The sequence below is a fragment of the Gossypium arboreum genome, chromosome 13 (assembly GCF_025698485.1).
Source record: "Gossypium arboreum isolate Shixiya-1 chromosome 13, ASM2569848v2, whole genome shotgun sequence".
NCBI classification, from domain to species: domain Eukaryota; kingdom Viridiplantae; phylum Streptophyta; class Magnoliopsida; order Malvales; family Malvaceae; genus Gossypium; species Gossypium arboreum.
Genome location: NC_069082.1, coordinates 120,810,605 through 120,831,334, shown reverse-complemented (window position 1 = coordinate 120,831,334; position 20,730 = coordinate 120,810,605). Strand labels below are relative to the sequence as shown.

General features: G+C 31.0%; 2 protein-coding genes across 2 annotated transcripts; both read right to left on the bottom strand.

The window, feature by feature from the left end:
- Positions 1–556: 556 nt before the first annotated feature.
- On the bottom strand, positions 557–1,275 carry LOC108463367 (uncharacterized). The gene is made up of 2 exons (XM_017763312.2): positions 934–1,275; positions 557–860 (listed from the first exon to the last, which is right to left on the bottom strand). The coding sequence occupies exons 1-2, from the start codon at positions 1,044–1,046 to the stop codon at positions 641–643; spliced, it is 333 nt and encodes a 110-aa protein (XP_017618801.1). The 5' UTR covers positions 1,047–1,275; the 3' UTR covers positions 557–640.
- An 11,998-nt stretch (positions 1,276–13,273) lies between these two features.
- LOC108461145 (uncharacterized) lies at positions 13,274–17,310 on the bottom strand. Its single transcript, XM_017760866.2, has 7 exons — positions 16,519–17,310; positions 16,346–16,432; positions 15,960–16,232; positions 15,290–15,460; positions 14,986–15,039; positions 14,131–14,277; positions 13,274–14,038 (listed from the first exon to the last, which is right to left on the bottom strand). The coding sequence occupies exons 1-7, from the start codon at positions 16,750–16,752 to the stop codon at positions 13,661–13,663; spliced, it is 1,344 nt and encodes a 447-aa protein (XP_017616355.1). The 5' UTR covers positions 16,753–17,310; the 3' UTR covers positions 13,274–13,660.
- Positions 17,311–20,730: the final 3,420 nt, after the last annotated feature.

The window sequence follows — 20,730 nt, the reverse complement described above, 5'->3', positions numbered from 1 at the left end:
TTATGCTAATTAAGGGTGCCTTGTGCAGTGTTTGCAAATCATTTGTCTGACAAAACCTTCATTTTTTGCCGAAGGTGTAATGGTGAAGAGCATGGTTTCATTGGTCACGACTAGCATGTAAATTATGTGTATAACAAAATTCTCTTCAGAAGTAGATTTAAAATGATATTATTTGTATAATAAATAATTTTAAAAAGGAAACATTTTCTATTATTTAAAATTTGTTTGTGGAGTTTTTAATAATGAACAAAATAATTATTGAATATATAATATTATTTGATGTTTAGAATAATGATAAATGTTTTAAATAAATTTAAAAATATATTATTTGGAGATTTTATTCTCAATTAGCGATATAGTGTTTGTAAGCTTCTAGAAAGCTTTGTTGGCCATCACATGTCATAAACTAAAAACCTTTAAAAATTCCACAAATTATTTAATCCCATCAAAGGAGGTCAGAGTTTAACTCCAAATTGAAATTTGGACCATTAGATTAATCATTTAAGAAAAAAATCATTCATATGACTTACTACTTGAAGGAAACAGTTGAATCTAATTTTAGATAATCTCTTTAGTGTATAATATTAATAGATAAGGTTAGAAAAGGAGAGATTAGAGATGGTACAGAAGATGGTAGAATTTATGAGGAAGAAGAAGAAGCAAATTTATAGTGTTTATCAATAGAGACGGTGACATCCCAAGTACAACTAAGACCCTGAGGGATGGTGACAAGATCACCTGCTCCAAACTCTACATATTCAGACGACCCTTTTGGATACACCTTCACTTTCCCTTTCACCAAATAACATGTCTCTTCGGCCTCAAATTTCAGCATATATTTCCCTGGTGGACATCCCCATCTACCATAACCACAAACACCCATCATCATCAATTACTTACAAAACACATATATAGGAATGAAAACACACTTACTTAGGCCATGACTGAATCCCCAGTTCAGATAGTCTTGAATCGGAAGGATTGCTTTCCACTGTTATACTCAAATTTGAAGATGAATCTGGTTGTGGCGTTGATGTTGTTGCCATCGCACACAGAACAGGGTTCGGAACTGAACTGAATTGAATAGAATAGAATAAATAAAAGAGTTGGCTAAGTAGACAACAAGATTAACAAATATGCTCGTTGGCTTTGCCTTTATATATTTATATATATAATAAGGTTGGCTTAGCTGCCTGCCAGGACATGGAGGAATCTTTCCGTGATGAGAAAACTTGTTACTTACTGCAAATTTTTATCACCATACGAATCAATGCCCCCCATTTTACATTTTGTTTTATTTTATTTTATTATTTAATTCTAATTATTATATTACTATTTCCAACGTTTTCGTATTAGTCTAAAACATGTGTGGATAAAGAAGATTGGAAACGTTTGGGCGGCAGCTTCTAGCTTTACCATTCGTATTTTTGGTTAGGTATAGAGATGTCCATTACCATACAATCAACCTCAATTCCACTAATAATTTTGGGTTCAAGAAGAGGTGCAGAAAGAGAGATGAGTGAAATCTAGTCTAATTTTACTGCCAAAAATACAAACAAACAAAAGAAATACATTAGCAGTCTTATGTACTTCGAACATGATCAAACATCTTTTACATAATATATATATGTAATATTTTTTTAAATTTATTCAATAATAAATATAAGTAAAGTAGTAGCAATTTTATATTTTAATATTATTAAAGAATGTTGAAATCTTAAAATTTTATTTTTAACTTTTTTCATTTAAAGATTATATAAAAATATGAAAAGGAAATAATAATAATATTAATTATAATTTAAAAAATAATATTTCTATAATTTCATAAATTAGATTATGTTATGAAATATTTATGTGGATGTCATTATTAACCCCATAAGTTATAAAACTCTTCCTATACCCCATAAGTTATGAGACTTTTCCTATACCCCATTAATATGGGAGATAAAAGGTCATGACCCTTTACATGCCCTATAATAATTAGAGAGTTACTTTTAACCCCTATATATATAGGGCTCATGTACTCATGAAAAATAATATATAAAAAGAAGATACACTCTCTCTTCTACATTCTCTCTACACTCTTTCTTCTATCACATTTTAGTTTATTCTTTCTTTATTATTTCACAACACGTTATCAGCACGAGTCTCTAATACAAGAAATCAAGGCTAACAATTTTTTCTTTAAAGATTATCGAAGGACGCTTAGGTGAAGTAAGGGTAACAAGTTGATCTATTTCATTTGCGTATGTGTTATTTCATTTGCATATTAACATGCTTTATTTTACATTATTGACTTGTATATTTTGTCTTATAGTTTTATAATGTCAAATCTTATAAAACTCGAATTTGTGGCTCTGGACATCACTGGAAATAACTATTTATCATGGGTACTAGATGCTGAAATTCACTTAGATGCAAAGGGTCTTGGTGAGACTATGGAAGGAAATGAAGAAAGTACACAAGATAAGGCCAAGGCCATGATTTTCCTTCGCCATCACCTCTATGAAGGTCTAAAGACCGAATATTTGACTGTTAAGGACCCTTAAATTCTTTGGGCCAATCTAAAGGAAAGATATGACCACCAGAAAACTGTGATTTTGCCTAAAGCTCGTTATGAATGGCTGAATTTAAGATTGCAAGACTTTAAGTCTGTTAGTGATTATAACTCGGCCATGTTCAGAATCACTTCACAATTGAATTTATGTGGAGAGAAGATTACTGATGCAGAAATGTTAGAAAAAACATACTCAACTTTCCATGCAAATAATGTTATCCTGCAGACACAATATCGAGAAAAAGGCTTCTAGAAATATTCTGAATTAATTTCTTGTCTCCTAGTGGCGGAGCAAAACAATGAGCTGCTAATGAAAAACCATGAATTACGCCCAACTGGCTCTGCTCCATTCCCTGAAGCGAATGTGAGTTTACACAATGGGCAAGAATTAAAAGAAACACACCATGTAAATAGTAGTATGCGTGGCCGTAGTCGTGGCCGAGGGCGTGGGCGTAGCTGCGGACATAGATATGGATATGGTCGAGGTGGTCGTTTTAAAAATTCACATTCCTACCAGAAGTAGTGTAACACCCCTATCCCGTATTCGTCGCCGGAATAGGTAAAGGGGCATTACCGGACTTGAAACTCATATCAGAACAGTAAAAATTTTGAAATTTTTTTTTTTGAAATAAAGAACATTCCTTTAGATAAATACTAAAGACAGCTAGGGATACAATTTAAACTTCTATAAGTACACATTCAAAAGACGCCATTTTCGCATGGCTTATATACATTAACCAAAATATTCTTCTGCTACTGGTCTATTCTACACATGCCATAAAATAACCCAAAACATAACAGTACAAAGCAGTGGATATTGATAGTGTAACAAGTTGCTGACGATCCCCGAGTCTGTAGCTTCCAAATGAGATCTATAAAACAGAGGAAACAAAGTAAACGGAGTAAGCATTACAATGCTTAGTAAGTTTTAAGCAGTGTCAACAGATAACAATCAAATTATAACATGGTTGTTCGTATTTTTATTTCACTCTTCCTTTGGGTATATCATCCCTTTACTGAATATGCACATCTCATCATATACAATAGGCAAATAAACTTTCACATAAAAGTGAGCTCATGTAACATAGATATATTGTATAATTTCACATAACCTTTCACACTGATCCGATGCCACATAATCATAGGAATAGTCTCATAGATTGCTCACGTATGCATCACATAACTACCTTATGATTTAGTTCAAATCAAGCTCACATATAAACTCGGAGTACATACCTGTTTAACCTTTCGCATTGAATATATTTATAAGCAATTCTTATTGTGAAGTCTTATAGCTTTAAACTCTACTCGGATTATCGGCGAGGCCTTTAGCTCGATGAAATCTCCAGATTAAGTCACCGGTCTTAACCGGACATAGTCACCACATATAGTCATCGGGTCTTAAATCCGGATTTACATCACAAAGTTTCATGCATATTTATTCACATGTTACAGCATTCACATCGACTATCATATTTGTAATTCATTTGCCTCATCAAATATCTAATAAAACACACCTTCCACAGTTTGTCATTTGGCCACAATATATATATACACTTTCACGTTCATCACATTGGCCATTCTACCTTATCTCATATATACACATTCACATTCATCACATAAAATTCTGAATCAAAATATAAATTTTCATATATTCACATCACAATTATCCAAATATACTTCATATACCACATAAACTTTCATGTATACACTTTGTCTTGGCTGAATCTACATCTATCATTTTCCAATGAATAATTCAATTTCAAGCCATACTATCATTTCATATTCGAATACTTATAAACTTACAATTTCACAATTTTAATATCAAAGATCCATCTAACACTTATATATCATTTTATAATGTCACAAATTAGAATTCACGTATGGGTTTAATCAATAGCTTATGAGCAACTAAAACAAGTTTTATCAATGTTTACAACATAATCACATATTCTCTACAAGCTGTTTTCCTGAGCAACAGTCGTTAAATTATTTGTAACTGGAGCTACGAAACTCCAAATGATGTGCCGTTAATTTTCCATGAAAGTAGACTCGTATATCTTCTATCCACAAAATTTTCAGAATTTTTTTTTGGCTAATCAATACCAGATTTTTCTTAAATTTTCCCCTATTTTACTGCTTCACTATTCTGACTACTCTTCACTAAGAATTGAATTTCTCATTGTACAGAATTCAAAATATGTTTTCGTTTATTTTGTTTGAAACTAGACTCATTAAGGAGTCTAAGTATATAAATCTTATCTTATAATCATTTTTGTACGATTTATAATGATTTTCCAAATACTGGACAGGGGATTTCGGAGCCATTCTGACTCTGTCTCATACAACTTAAAAAATCTCATTATCGGCAACCCTTTACTTACACGATTTCTTTTATACTGAAACTAGACGCATCAAGCTTTAATTACGTAATCTATTCAGCCTTTAACTCAATTTCCACAATTTATGGTAATTTTTCCAAAACACACTACTTTGTTGTCCCAAGCAGATTTATACAAATTTACTCAGAAAGTTCTCATTCACATATTTAAAACATAATATCATATATGCCATCATTTAGAAAAGTCATTGACCTTAACGTATATACTTAATTCATATTCATCCCATTTAAAACTTAAAACTTACAAAGGAATCAAACTCAAATACTTAAGAACTTACCTCGGAAGTTGTCGAACGATTCTGATCGACTATTCGGTTAGGTAGCTTTTTCTCTTATCCGAATTAGACTCCCTAAGCTCTTGAGCTTGAATAAACAAATTTAATCTATTACAAACCAATTATACAAACTCATGGCCGAATATAACAATAAGACTAACTAGATTCTACTAGCCACTCATTGCTCTATTATTAACCTTACTTAATTATAAACACATTCGACAACTACCTCAACCTTATTTAATACAATTAACACCGAATTCCTCATGTAAAAAGTACCATTGCCGAATATCATTTAGTTCACAAGGTCCTAATTTCAAAAATTTGACAAGCTCATACCCATTTCCTACTAATTCTATCATTTTAACACATGTACGCGAAAGCTAAATTCCATTCTTCCATTAGTTTGCATTTAACTAAATCATGCCTTAATGTTAAGCACATTCGACAATGGTGCAAACATCAATTAACAAACAAACATTATCAACCCATTTTTATTACACGTTTTCCCCAATTTAACACCCCCAAATTATCAAACTTTAACAAGTTTAAAACTCATCTAATGACCATTTATAAACTAAAGCATCAACCATTCAAATTCAACTCATCACAACATGGCCGAATACACATTTCTCCTACTTTCATTCTAAATAAAATTTTATCAAGCTTCCATCTTCATTTAACTATGTACCATTTAGAACTATCAATACTTTACACCCTTTAACAAATTATAATCAATTGCCAAATGCATCTTTGACAATTTAAACCACACAACTTAAATTCTTACAATTTAAGCTTAGAAATTTCTATTCATGTAAATTTTAGCAACATGGAGTCCATTAAACACTCCAAATTCCATTTCTAGTACAGCTTTCACATTCAAAACTCCCCCTATAACCGAATGTTCCCAAGACATCACTTTCAAAGATAAAATAAGTAGAAACATGGGTCAAGGAGGGTACCAAGCAAGAAACTCAATTCATCAAGATGAAGCTCAAATAATCAAGAAATTACCTTGAATTTTAGACCTCCATGGTCGATTATCCAAAGCCTTCTTTCCTTAGTTTCTTTCTTTATTCTCGGCAAAGGTGAGAAAAAATAACATATAGCTTTGTTTTATCACCATGTGTTCATTATAATATTTATATTCATTTCATATTATAAAACCAATTATCATTATTTTACTAATTTAAAAAGCACAAAGATACAAATTTCCCTTCATCATTGCCGTCCACTAAAATAAAAGGGGTCTAATTGACATGCAAACCCCACATTTTAGTCATGTTAACAATTGGCCACTTTAAGAAAAAGACTTCTAAAATTTTCCTTTATACAATCAAATCCCAACTAAATAAGTTAGCATCCAATTAACTAAATTAGACCACCCAACTTTCACAATAGGTAATTCACATAACAAAAACACTGAAATTAATATTTTACAAAATTTTTAACTAGGTTTTGTGGTCCCGAAACCACTTCCCGACTAGGGTCAATTTAGGACTGTCACAAGTGGGATCGGAAAAATGGTAACAGGGAAGAGAAAGAAAAAAGTGAAAATGTGACTAATGTATGCTATCGTTGTGGAGGAAAAGGACATTGGTCTCGTGTGTGTCGCACACAAAAGCATCTAGTTGATCTTTATCAGCAGTCCATAAAACAGAAGGGAAAGAAAGTAGAAACCAATCTTGTGTATAAAGATGGCGAAGGTGATTTTGATGATGGCAATGCAACCCACTTAGAAGTGGCTGATTTTCTTTCTACCCCTGAAGGAAATTATTAAGGCCACAAATTTCGATAAATAATAAAATAAACCTCTACTACTCTATGTTTCATTTAGCAACTTTAATAATGATGTTATGACCTTTACTAGTGCTATGTTTTATGTGATAATTTTGTTTTATAGACCTTTTAGTAATTTGAACTTTGAATACCTGTTTTCACCATTATGTGTGACATTTTGTGGTTATTTTGTTTCTTTGAAGTACATTATCTCGCAAAAGCAATCAGCTATGAATGGTGAAAATATATGTCTAGCGATGTGCAACTACTCACACCATATTGAAAGACAAGAGATATTTTTCTCATTTAATAATGAAAGAAGAAAGTGTGAGCACTATATCCGTAGTACAACTATTATAGAAGGCTCGAAAGAGCAATTATTTTATTACCAAGGGGAACAAAAATTGAAATTATTAATGCATTATACTCCCCTAAGTCTCAAAGAAATTTATTGAGTTTTAAAGATATTCGCCAAAATGGATATCATATTGAGACTTTAAACGAAGGAAATTGTGAATTCCTTTAAATTACGAGTATTGTTCAAGGCAATAAACAAATTGTTGAGAAATTGCCTGCATTCTTTACTGGTTTGTACTACACAAAGATCAGTTCTATAGAAACACATGCTATAGTAAACCAGAAGTTTACTAATGACTTTGTTCTTTGGCATGACCGGTTAGGCCATCCCGGTTCAATAATGATGCGAAAAATAATTGAAAATTCATGTGAAAATTCATTAAAGAGCCAGCAGATTCTTCAAAACATTACATGTGCTGCATGTTCACTGGGGAAAATAATAATCCGACCATCACCAGCTAAGATAAATAACGAACCACTTAATTTTCTTGAGTGAATTCAAGGGGATATATGTGGGCCTGTACATCCCCCATGTGGACCATTTAGGTACTTTATGGATTTAATCGATGCATCGAGTAGATGGTCTCATGTATCTTTGTTATCAACTCGCAACCTGACGTTTGCGAGATTGCTTGCTCAATTGATTCAATTACGAGCCCATTTCCCAAATTTTCCTATTAAGACCATCCGTCTTGATAATACTGGTGAATTTACTTCTCAGTCTTTTAATAACTATTGCATGTCCATTGGAATAAGTGTTGAACATCCTGTAGCTCATGTTCACACACAAAATGGTCTAGCAGAATCTTTAATAAAACGACTTCAATTGATAGCAAGGTTATTACTTATGAAGTCAAAACTCCCAATCACTGCTTGGGGGCATGCAATTTTACATGCAACTGCATTAATTCGCATCAGGCCAACAAGTTATCATAAAGTCTCCCCCTTACAAATAGTTCATGGTCAGGAACCAAATATTTCCCATCTAAGAACATTTGGATGTGCCGTATATGTTCCAATTGCTCTACCACATAGAACTAAGATGGGACCTCAAAGAAGGTTGGGTATATATGTTGGATTTGAATCCCTATCCATAATTAAATATCTAGAACCATCTACAGGGAATCTATTTACGGCTCGTTTTACAGATTGTCATTTTGACAAGTCAATTTTTCCAACATTAGGGGGAGAAATCAAACAGCTGGATAAGAAAATTAGTTGGAAAGAGTTGTCATTAGCTCATCTTGATCCTCGAACTAAGCAATGTGATTTAGAAGTTCAAAAGATTATTTATTTACAAAGTTTAGCTAATGAATTGCCAGACGCATTTTCTGACCCAAAGAAAGTGACTAAGTCACATATACCAGCTGTGAATGCTCCAATAAAACTTGATGTCCCGAAGGACAAAATCTAGTTGCTACTGAGTCTAATACACGCCTGAAGCGTGGTAAACCAATTAGTTCCAAAGATAAGAATCCTCGAAAAAAGAAAGGAGAAAAGATTAATGATGGCAAAATCAAAGAAAAAATAATTATACCGGGATCTCCTGAAGAGACTATAGACATGATTGGAAGAATAGTTTTAGAAGAAAATCAGGTACTTGACAATGAAGAGATCTCTATTGATTATGTCATGTCCGGTATAAAATGGAACTGAAATCAAATTGACGTCGATGATATTTTTGCATGCAATGTAGCACTAGATTTTATAAATAATAAAGAGGATTATGAACCAAAATCGATTGAGGAATGTAAACAAAGAGATGATTGGCCAAAATGGAAAGAAGCAATTGAAAATGAATTGAAATCGCTAGCGAAAAGAGAAGTGTTTGGACCTGTAGTCCGTATACCTACAGGTGTGAAACCAGTGGGATATAAATGGGTTTTTATGCGTAAAAGAAATGAAAAGAGTGAAATTGTAAGGTATAAAGCACGTTTAGTTGCACAAGAATTCTCACAAAGACTTGGAATTGATTATGAGGAGACATATTCTCCTGTGGTGGATGCAACTACATTTAGATTTTTGATAAGTCTGGCTATAAGAGAAGGGCTTGATTTACGCTTAATGGATGTAGTAACAACTTATTTGTATGGCCCACTGGATACTAACATTTATATGAAACTCCCTGAAGGATTTAAACTGCTTGAAGTAGTGAGTTCAGGTTCTAGAGAACATTATTCGATCAAATTACACAAATCCCTTTATGGATTGAAACAATCCGGACGCATGTGGTATAATCGCCTAAGCGAGTATTTGTTGAAAGAAGGATACAAGAATGATCCAATTTGCCCATGCATTTTTATTAAGAAGTTTGGATCTGGATATGTAATTATTGTAGTATATGTTGATGATTTGAATATCATTAGAACTCCTGAAGAGATCCAAAAGACTGTTGATGCTTGAAGAAAGAATTTGAAATGAAAGACCTTGGAAGAACGAAATTTTATTTGGGGTTACAAATTAAGCACCTAAAAAAAAGAATCCTTGTGCATCAATCAACGTATATTGAAAAGGTGCTAAAGAGATTTTATATGGATAAGGCACATCCCATAACTACCCCGATGATTGTAAGATCACTTGATCTAAGTAAAGACCTTTTCCGTCATCGGGAAGATAGTGAAGATTTTCTTGGTCCTGAAGTGTCATACCTCAATGCAATTGGGGCATTAATGTATCTTGCTAGCCATATCGGACCTGATATATCTTTTTTTGTAAATTTGCTAGCAAGATTTAACTCATGCCCAACTCGGAGACATTGGAATGGAGTAAAACAGATATTTCGTTATCTCCAAGGCACAAAGAATATGGGTCTATTTTTCCCTAATAAATCAAAGATAGAGTTGATTGGTTTTGTAGATGCAGGATTTATGTCAGATCCTCATAATGAAAAATCACAAACTGGATATGTTTTTACATATGGAGGTACTGCAATCTCTTGGCGCTCAATGAAGCAAACAATTGCAGCAACCTCGTCTAATCATGCAGAAATCTTAGCAATCTATGAAGCAAGTCGTGAATGTGTATGGCTAAGATCTATGATCTAGCATATAAGGAATAATTGTGGTTTATCATCTGGAAAGGAAGCTACAACTGTCTTGTTTGAAGACAACACAGTATGCATTGATCAGCTCGATAGTGGATACATCAAAGGTGACAGAACAAAACACATTGCACCAAAATTCTTCTTCACTCATGACCTCTAGAAGATTAAGGAGATAAAAGTTAAGCAGATCAGTTCAAGTGAGAATTTAGCAGATTTATTCACTAAGGCACTTCCTACATCAGTGTTTCAAGAGCTTGTTTACTACATTGGAATGCGTCACCTTCGAGATCTCAAGTGATGTAGCCATTAGGGGAGTTAATATGCGCTGTACTCTTTTTACCTTAACCTTGGTTTTATCCTTTGGGTTTTCGGTAAGGTTTTTAATGAGGCACATATCAAGCGTATAATTATGTACTTTTTTCCTTCACTAAATTTTTGTCCTCTGGGTTTTTCTTAGTAAGGTTTTAACGAGGCATAATTAGATAATGAACATCCAAGGGGGAGTGTTATGAAATATTTATGTGGATGTCATTATCAACCCCAAAAGTTATAAAACTCTTCCTATACCCCATAAGTTATTTCCTATACCCCATTAATATGGGAAATAAAAGGTCATGACCCTTTACATGCCCTATAATAATTAGAGAGTTACTTTTAACCCCTATATATATGGGGCTCATGTACTCATGAATAATAATATATAAAAAGAAGATACACTCTCTCTTCTACATTCTCTCTATACTCTTTCTTCTATCACATTTTAGTTTATTCTTTCTTTATTATTTCACAACAGATTAAGGATAATACCAACTTACTTAAACATAGTATAGAAGATAGATATACAAAAATTTCATGAACTAAATGGATCAAATTCAAAGCCCAGTAGTGGCTTATTGCATTTAGAGCCCAATTCGATTAAAGCTAAAAACTCAGGTGGTCATGGTTGGGCTTCAACATAATTTTAGATTCGTTTTTTAGGTTTAGGCTTAGGTTCAGCTCATCTAAAAAATGAGTTTACAATTTTATCCAATCCTGGCTTGAATAAAAATGTTAAAACTCGAGTTCAATCCATCCCGTTCGTATTAAATATATTTATATTATTATTTTATATAAAAAGAAATTTAAAAATTATAATACATTAAATACACTAAAACATTAAAATAAATGTTTCTCAATAAATTAAAAATAAATTTAAAAAAAATTAATATTTATGCTTAAATAACATTAAGATATGTGCAATTTAACAAGCAAATGCCTCAAAACAATGGCAAAATTAACAATAAAATAAAAGTAATACAATATTCAAATAAGAACAACAAAATAATAGTAATATAATAGTGAAATAACCAAAGCATAACCAAAACAATGGAAACAACATTATCTTTTTTTTGGCAAGTTTGAGTCGGGCTGGGCTAAGATAAAAAAGTTTACTCAAGGCCCGATATATTTAAAAAATAAGTTTTATTCTTAAATTTATATTTTTATTCAAATTCTCGATCATTCAAATTAAGTTGAGTGGCACAACACATGATAAGATCTAGTTATGAGAAAAATCCATTAATGCTACCACAACAAACAAAGAAACATGCCTTGCGGCTTCATTCGGTTTCTTCCTTCTTCCTCTCACAGAAACAAGATTCCACACAGTCAGCAGAGCATGCAAAGAAGCAGGAACGGTTGATGATCGTAAAACAACCACAGTACATTTTTTATTGCTCAATGGGTAACTCGGAGTAGCTTCGGTTGAGAATGACAAAATATTTACCACAAAACATATATATATATGGTACAAAACTTAATTAAAATAAAATTTTATAACATGTCCATTAAATTTTTTTAAATTTTAAAATTAGTTCATATGCATACATAACTATATATAAACTAATCGTACATATCTATATATATTAACCAATTAATAATAAGTATATTATCACCATATGCTTACATATCTATACATGTATTGAAAAACATGTTTACATCAATTAATTATCATCAAGAGGAAGAAGCATGATTACATTGACAACATTATGAAGAAGCATGTGTTAATCCCATAATGAAAGAAAAGCATTAATGTGATGAATCACCAAGTCCATTCATGTAATTATGTAAATTGTAAACACAATTTGAACCATATTTTCTGAATGTTTAACAACTACTAAATATTTGATTGCAAACACAAAAATGGATAATCTTGTGCTAATAGTTGTTACTAACAGGTTTCATTGGAACCAGGAATTTTTTTTTTTAAAAAAAGAGCAATATTTATTCATTTTTAAGATGAAAACTATAAACTAAATAAGCAGGCTCAATTCCCAACATCAAACATTGAATGACATTGAATAGGATGCTACTTCACTCAACTGCCTGCCTTCATTTCCTCAAATCCATTTGACTCCACTCAATATGCTGCCTTACTATTTTTATATTTCTTGGGAATAACATGCTCCTTCCTTCTTGCACTTTGCCCATTTTTTAATTGCCCTAACCATTTAGAATGAAAGATTTATTTATTTTTTAATATTAAAAGAGAGAGATTGATTTATTTAAAGTGTTTAGGGGTTTTGGTTTTGAGTTTGGGTACAAATTAAAATTTAAGAGTTTATTTGTGTGATAAAAATATTGGAGTTTATCTATATAAAATAGTAAATATTTGTTTTTAAATAATTTCATTTTAAGTTTTGATTATATCTATTTTTTGATACAATACTTAGAATTATTCATAACTCCTCTCGAACCAATAAATAGGAAGATAATAGCTTCAGCGCACTCAAACTCGCATTGACAACAATACCCATGCCAATCGAATTAAAATTCAATCAACTTCTTTTTTTTTAGTATAAATAGATTGTAACAGACAAAAATTATAAATATTAAATTTAATCATTAATTCATTTTTATTTTTCTAATTGAAAAGCTTAGACTTTAGCTTAGCAATAAACATTTGGGTCTACAACAATGAAACTGTACTATAAATGTTACAATCGAGGAAAAATTCACATTAAACCATACCCTATTCCCAAAATATTGCTACTCCCATGCCTGTTTATGCAATTTGCCTTTAGTCTTTCTTTCACTAATAATACACATTTCCTTCCTCACCAAATCAAGGCTAACCAAAATTAGCAAAATTCCAAGACTGGGAATAGCATAATTCATACTTACACAAATAAAGAATATTTTGACAATAATTTCTTTTTACGTTATCTTAAAAATCATTTCTTGCCATAAAGTCGATCGGACGGTGATGCTCAAGGGCACTGTGGATTGTTCCCAGGCCCTCCGTAGTAGAAATATGTTCCCCATTCATTGTTGTAAGAATTCTTGATATTGTAACAATTTGTATTCTCAGCTAGGGTTGATATGTCATGGACCGAACTCAAGCTATTATCGGCATCAACAAGCTCCAAGTTTCGGAAATAGCTCGATTTTCCAAACCCATCTTCAGCAAAGTGACCGGAGCCCATTTCAGTCGACGTGTGCTTGCCGTTGGCCCTTGAGTTCACTACTTCACCACCCCATTCCACCATGGTGGCATGGTCTGCTAGGTGAGTAAATAGCTCTGCTGGCCAATAACCTACCAGGTTATTATCACCAAACCCCATCCACCAATTTCCTACCTTAGGATCCTAAAATTGAGAAAAAAAAATCTTAGATTGAAACACCGACCTTATATTAAGTTAAATATTTGCAGTTTTTTATTAGAAAGTAAGTGATTTACTTTCCAAATGAGGATGGTAATATCATATTGATTAGCATCATATTGTGAGACAGGAGAAATGGCAGCCCCAATGGCAATTCTACTATTTGTTTGCACAAAGCCTGCACAGAGAAGGTTGTAGCATCCAGTTGCTTGATAGGAATCAGACTGTAAAAAAGATATTGTTAATTAATAATTGAATTAACAATTCAAATAATTGTATTCCTTGTAATATTTTTTCTAATGCTTAATTACGTATACAACTAGATAAGCTTATTTCTAATCGTGACGGATTTTGATATTAAATTTCGAGGGGGATAAAGTTTCTTAAACTACCATAACGATCCGCCTCCGATCGAAAAAAGATTTAGCTAAGCCGGAACTATTATTTAAATAATAAAAAATAAAATCCACCCAACCATTAAAAAGAAAACTAATTAATTTTCACCTCAGTTATGAAAGTGACAACTTACATGAGATTCACTAATAATAAATATCCACATCTTACTGAAATAATTAATGTTGACTTCATATTATATGAAAATAAATATATTCTCCTTAACAAACAAATGCCAAATTCCATCAATCTACTAATTATAGCGTATCAATAATACTTAAACAAATCCTAGAAGCATTCATTATTGAAAATTCATGTAGATATATGTATGTGTAAACTAAAAAAAAGAAAATTGTTTGGAAGAAACCCAGAAAGTTAATTTAAAGAATCCGCAACAATAATGAAGCTTTTGTTGGTTGGTTTAATTTAATTATTGGACACAATTTCTTTTGCATTTTGGTAATGAGTGTTTTTAACATTTTAATTGGTTATGATTAGTGGAATTTTATAATAATAAAAAATAAATATGGAGAACTCACCGTCCAATATGTGAAGAGTCTTGGCCTGCTGTCACCATAAAGCTCCGGACTGACCTGACTAGTAGAATTATCAAAACTTCAGAATACTCTACAACCTAAATTTTCCATTCTTTATATTTATAAAATTAAATTATTCTTTCTTTTTTTAAAAAAATTTCAACTTGTTTATTTAAATAAAATACATAATTAATAAATGGATGTATTTATTAGATTTAATAGATTAGTAATATCCACAATCAAAGAAGAATCTTGAAGTGAAGAATAATGATAGTGTGCATGCAAGGACAGGAAATGGAAGGAGTACCTGCCATCCAGCTTCGATGCTGTTGAGATCAGAGCCGTCGAATGACCCCGAAAGAATCCAAATCTGTGATAGGCTGAATTCGTTGACCTCTTGTATGGATGGGTCCCACACGTTTATCGTAGCCTTTGCTCCATATACCTCTTGGGATGTTCCCGTATATGCAATCGCATGCTGCAAACGTGCACATGCATCCATCACCATCCAATTCTTATTACTTCTTGACTTTATTCAAGAACTTGAGTTGTCAATAGTGAATTAATATTTTGGGACCTTTTTAAAAATAAGCTATGATAAATATGAACAATATATTGAGCTTTTTACAGTTGTTTCTTGATGCTTTTAGAGTTGATTGGTGTACGTTAATTAAGGAATAAAGTATGTGATTAATTGAAAGAAGGTTAAAAATTCCAATTTCATTTTGGAAAGGTCAATAGCCCATTTTCAAGAAGGTGTTCAATCACATGTTTTCCAGTTTTTCTTTTAATTAAAAATTTCATCCACTAATTTTGGTGTCATTACACTTTTCAATAACCCAAAAGCATGAAACCCTAGTAAGTCAATGCCCTTTTTTATATACTACATGTTGTTTATCAAATTTTAATTTTCCTCATTTTCATTGATTATAACTAATAATTTTATTGATTGAATAAATTAAAATAAATTGATGTACCTCATGTCCGTTACTGCTAACGACGTCGGGAGCGTCGGCACGGCGAGTAGGGTTGATGGTGGTAGATTGTTTCTTGCCGAAGTGAAACAAAGACTTGGCTCTCAAAACATCACGAGTTGTGCTCCGCCGTATTGGAACAGTTCCTTTGGGGCATCTTGTCCCATTCCTATGCCACATTTGCCATATTAAATCTTCTCCTTCTTTCCTCTTTGAGTCTCCACTTCCTTCATCTCTTTTCAACGTTTTCACTTTTGGCATCTCCGGTGCAACTCTCTGTTACACATTTCACCATTCAAAGCTTTCAAAATTCAAAGACTAGACTCAAATTTCGTGCTAAATGTATCTGTTTAATTGAAAATGATCAAACCCCTTTTTGGGGTATTTACCTGAATCTTATGTTTTTTCAGAAGAGGGTGATCCAAAGCTGGCTGTTTTCTTTTATGAACACAATCTATGATATCTCCATCTGGGCTCTGAAAAACAAGAAAATAAAAAAAACCCCATGAGAAAGATGAAAGAAAATTATGTACATAGTTTAGGGTGCAATATATATATATACCTCAATGGTGATGACAGCAGGCTTGTTGATCTTTTCCAAGTGTTTTTGAATTCTTTGAAGCCTCAAGTTACTCACTTTCCTAGTATACTTGGTGTAATTTAGAGCCGAAACAATATCGAATTTCCCGATGAAAAAGAGAGAGAAAAGAAGAAGAAGAAGAGGAAGATGGGGTTGACGATGAGGATGAGACGAAACGGCTCTCTTATTAGCAATAATGTAAGCGTTAGAAGCCATTATTATCTCATTCAGTGCCAAAGGAAAGTGATGAAATTGGAGAAGCTAGCAATGCATTACTATAAAAATAAAACAATAGCTAAAAACAAACAACACTTTATCTCCCCTTGGATCTTTTGTACCAGAGAAACAAAGGAATTAAATGAATGAAAATTGACTCTTTTTTTTTCTTTCAGAAGCTTTAATGGCGGAGACAAGAGAGGTGGTTGAAAGGGTTTAATTATCCCTGAAACAGTGAACACAAGAGAGACAAACGCAATGGCAAAGGGAAAGGCTAGCTTTCTATTTCACTATCAAAATCATGATTGCCTGCAATTGCATTGGTTTCATATAATGAACTAAAAATATTCATATTTTTATCGAAACCCCATTTTTTTTTAAATATTTGTTTGCGTTGTTAAATTTGCACCAAAAGCAAAGAAATGAGGAAGGAAGAAGAAGAAGGAAGAAAGAAGAGAGTTGAAGGCAATTAATAAAATCCCTGACCTACCCAACTAAACAGGTCCCCCTTTTATTTCAATTGCAGTTCTCCTTCAATGTGTGTATCTGCCACCTTATACTTAGCCATTAATATTTCTTTTCTCTCTCTATCTCTTACAGCTAAGAATTTTATATTAGAAACATCAAGCTAAACTATATTAAATTACTAATTTTTAAGGATAAAAATAATTATTTTTATATAAAAAGTATTAAAAATTAAATTTGAAAAATAATCGTAAATTTTATATAGACTAACTAAATACATTTAACTAAAATTTGAAGAGGTATACTAAAACTCTAATTAATCTAAACAAGAATTAGTTTTAAACTAAATTTTATTAAAACAAAATTCCTAAACAACTTAAAATACTTAAATAATATTCAATATTTTAAAATAAATAAATAATAAAATAATAAAATCTACAAAATACAATATTAGGCTAATATATAATAAAAATGAAGTCTAAAAACTGAACCAAATATGATTTAAACTCAAATTAAAAGTCCAAAACTCGTAATTTCTGAAATAATCCCGTCCAGAAATTCTGTTCGCGTAATCTTCACTAAAATAGTCATAACTTGAGCTTCTGACCTCGAAATCGAATGATTCAATGTGTGTTTCAAAACTAAGAGATATATCTTCAAATACTATGTAGACATCTAAGCCCATAAATGTTTGGATTTCATCCAAAATTTCATCGCAAGTTGACTAATCTTTTCAATTTGAAAATTGACAGTTTGGTTAAATAGACTTTAATAAATTTCACCCATTTCGTGCATGTATCATTCCACATTTTTTCAAAAAGATTCATCATCATATATTGTCTTTGATCGAATCTTGGTTTGATTTACTTGACTTTAAACTTTATTATTGGACTTTGTAAGCCAATCACATCCATAAGTCTGAAATTGGGTCTGGAGACTCACATAATTTAAAATATGTATTTTTATGAAAGCTAAAATATAATTTTTTCATTGCATTATTTTATATTTTTATAATTTTTAAATGATAAAATTAAGAGTTTATTATTTTAGGGACAAAATACAATTTGACTATTTGTTAACTTATAATTTTATAAAATTGAAAGGGTAAAAGTATTATGCTCCCGTTTTAAGTGCCCTGGGTAGCCCCTATTGGCACCAACCTTAAAAGCAAGATTGTTGGATTCAAACAGTTGAATTAATTAATTTATAAATTGATATAAATTGATTCATCAGATGATTGAATTGATTTTCTTTCTAATTTAAAATAATATTTAATTAAATCTAATTAAACAATTGTACTAATAATCGAAGAATTAATCAATTTAACTATTAATTTAATTAAAAAAATATTGAGAATGAAACCCTAGCTTTCTCCCTACTCTCCTACTCATGGGCACCGATTAAACATTATTTAATTATTTTTATTCATGCATTAATTTTTTCTTATTTATAAATATCATATTAAAATTTTTAAAATATATATATATTTTTAAAAATATATACACAACTTTTCAGGTTGTTCTACCTTTAGCTTTTCTTTACTTCACAGTCTCTCCATTTCTTTTGGTTTTTACCTTTTATTGAACTCCAAGTAGCACTCAATTGGTATTATCTTTTTTATCCACCCTTTAAGGCCACCGCATGTCCATGCCTTCTCATCAACATTTCCTCACACCTAATTTCTAGGTATAATTATTTTTGCCATTTTCTTTGAATATGAAACCTTACCATATTCTTCATCCCCATTCCTCAATTTTCACTATATAATATAAATATATAGTTTTGGTTAATTTCAATTATTAATTGTCATGACATGTTTGATTGTTTTGGACCACAATGACAATTAAATATAGTAATTTTCATTAATATATTGATAATAAATAAAAAATTACAATTATCATATTTAATATAATAACATTTTTGTTATAAAGTAGTATATTAAACACTAATAAGTAATTATGTATAATGGTAAGACACGTTGCATTTTTAAAGAGAGAATATAAATTGTCTCTTGGAGATAGCATTATTGAGAAAAATAATTATAAAATTCGAACATAAATTATAAAACAAACATGTGTTTGGGATTTGAGATTAAAGAAACTCAAGGAAAATAAAAAGGAGTGTTGTTTATTGAAATTTCAACATATTGGGGAGGCTTCTACGCTTGTAATTTTCTTTCTTTTTCCTTTTATAATAAGTTTAGATTAAACTATTTTTTTTTTGGGTAATGTAAAATGGAAGCAATCCAACCCCTTGAAATGTGCTGCAAAACACTCATCTCTATGTGGGGAGATGCCATCTAGAAATACATTAAATCAATGTGAGGGAGTAAATCGATAAAATGAATTATTTAAGTTTAAAATAATTTAAAATTTATGGTTTGCATATCTTTTTACTATTTTATTTAGAAAAATAAAAAAATAATGAATAATTTTAACGAATATTGAATGCAATTGAAGAAAATGAATGTAGGTATTTAATATGGGGTGAGATGAAATTAAATGAAGATTGCAATGCTTCTATTCTGGAATCTCGAATTCTTCACTTTTCATTCAAACTACATAAAATAATTAAATATATATATATATTGTTTGTTTGTTTTTTGTCAGCCTCCTTAACTCCATCAACCTGGAACTATGGTTTTGACTGAAATAAATTACAAATGAAAAATAAATTAAATAATGTTTTCATGAAAGAACCTATATGCCCCTATTTATAATTTATTTATTTTTTATCCTGTGTAGATAAGATTATTGTTGTTATCATTTTAGATAAACTAATTCATCTTAATTTTAGGGTTTCAATTCTATAGTCATTAAAATTTTAAATTCATTGATAGCATATAAAATTAAAATATAACAAAATTTAAAACATAAAATTAGATATAAAATTATAGATAGCAAAGGTTTAAATTCAGACTTAAGGTGAATTTAGATGGACAATGCATTTATTTACGATTAGTGTAAAAACAGTGATAATGATGCGATTAGATATCATAAAAACCCACTACATCACACTCCAATACCCCTCCAAACACATACTTAAGCAACATTGGATGTTTTAAGAGTTAATTCAAATGGTTATGTTTAGCGTGAATTGTTGTAAAATTGAGATTCATATTTTATAATGTTTATAATAATTTTTATTAGATGTTTATGTTTAGCGTGAAATGTTGTGAAATTGAGATTTAAATTTTATAATATTTTTATTAGATGTCAAAAGTGTTAATTATATTCTAAAGTCGTAGTATCTATTTACAAGTCGTGTTTATGTGCTAATTTAAATAAGTGTGGATACAGGCGTGTGAGTTTTAAATTCTATTGTACCAAAGACAAAAAAATTGAATTGGATCCAACTAAGCTGAAATAGAAAGAAATTGCTTGCCTAGGTTTGACTTGTTCAATTCGTAATAGATATTATTTGATACTCGAATTTAATTTTTTTTTTAAAAATTTATCATTTGAATTTTTTGACTTAATATAAACTTAACACTTTTTCCTAATTTGGTACTTC

Bases quoted from the DNA above. Each gene is read 5' to 3' on its own strand.
- LOC108461145 (XM_017760866.2), bottom strand. From the start codon at position 16,752: ATGGCTTCTAACGCTTACATTATTGCTAATAAGAGAGCCGTTTCGTCT. The intron at 16,433-16,518 runs GTATATATATAT...CTTGTTTTTCAG, and splicing joins CTGCTGTCATCACCATTGAG to AGCCCAGATGGAGATATCAT. The intron at 14,039-14,130 runs GTAAATCACTTA...TCTCAATTTTAG, and splicing joins TTACCATCCTCATTTGGAAA to GATCCTAAGGTAGGAAATTG.
- LOC108463367 (XM_017763312.2), bottom strand. From the start codon at position 1,046: ATGGCAACAACATCAACGCCACAACCAGATTCATCTTCAAATTTGAGT. The intron at 861-933 runs GTAAGTGTGTTT...TGGTTATGGTAG, and splicing joins GGGATTCAGTCATGGCCTAA to ATGGGGATGTCCACCAGGGA.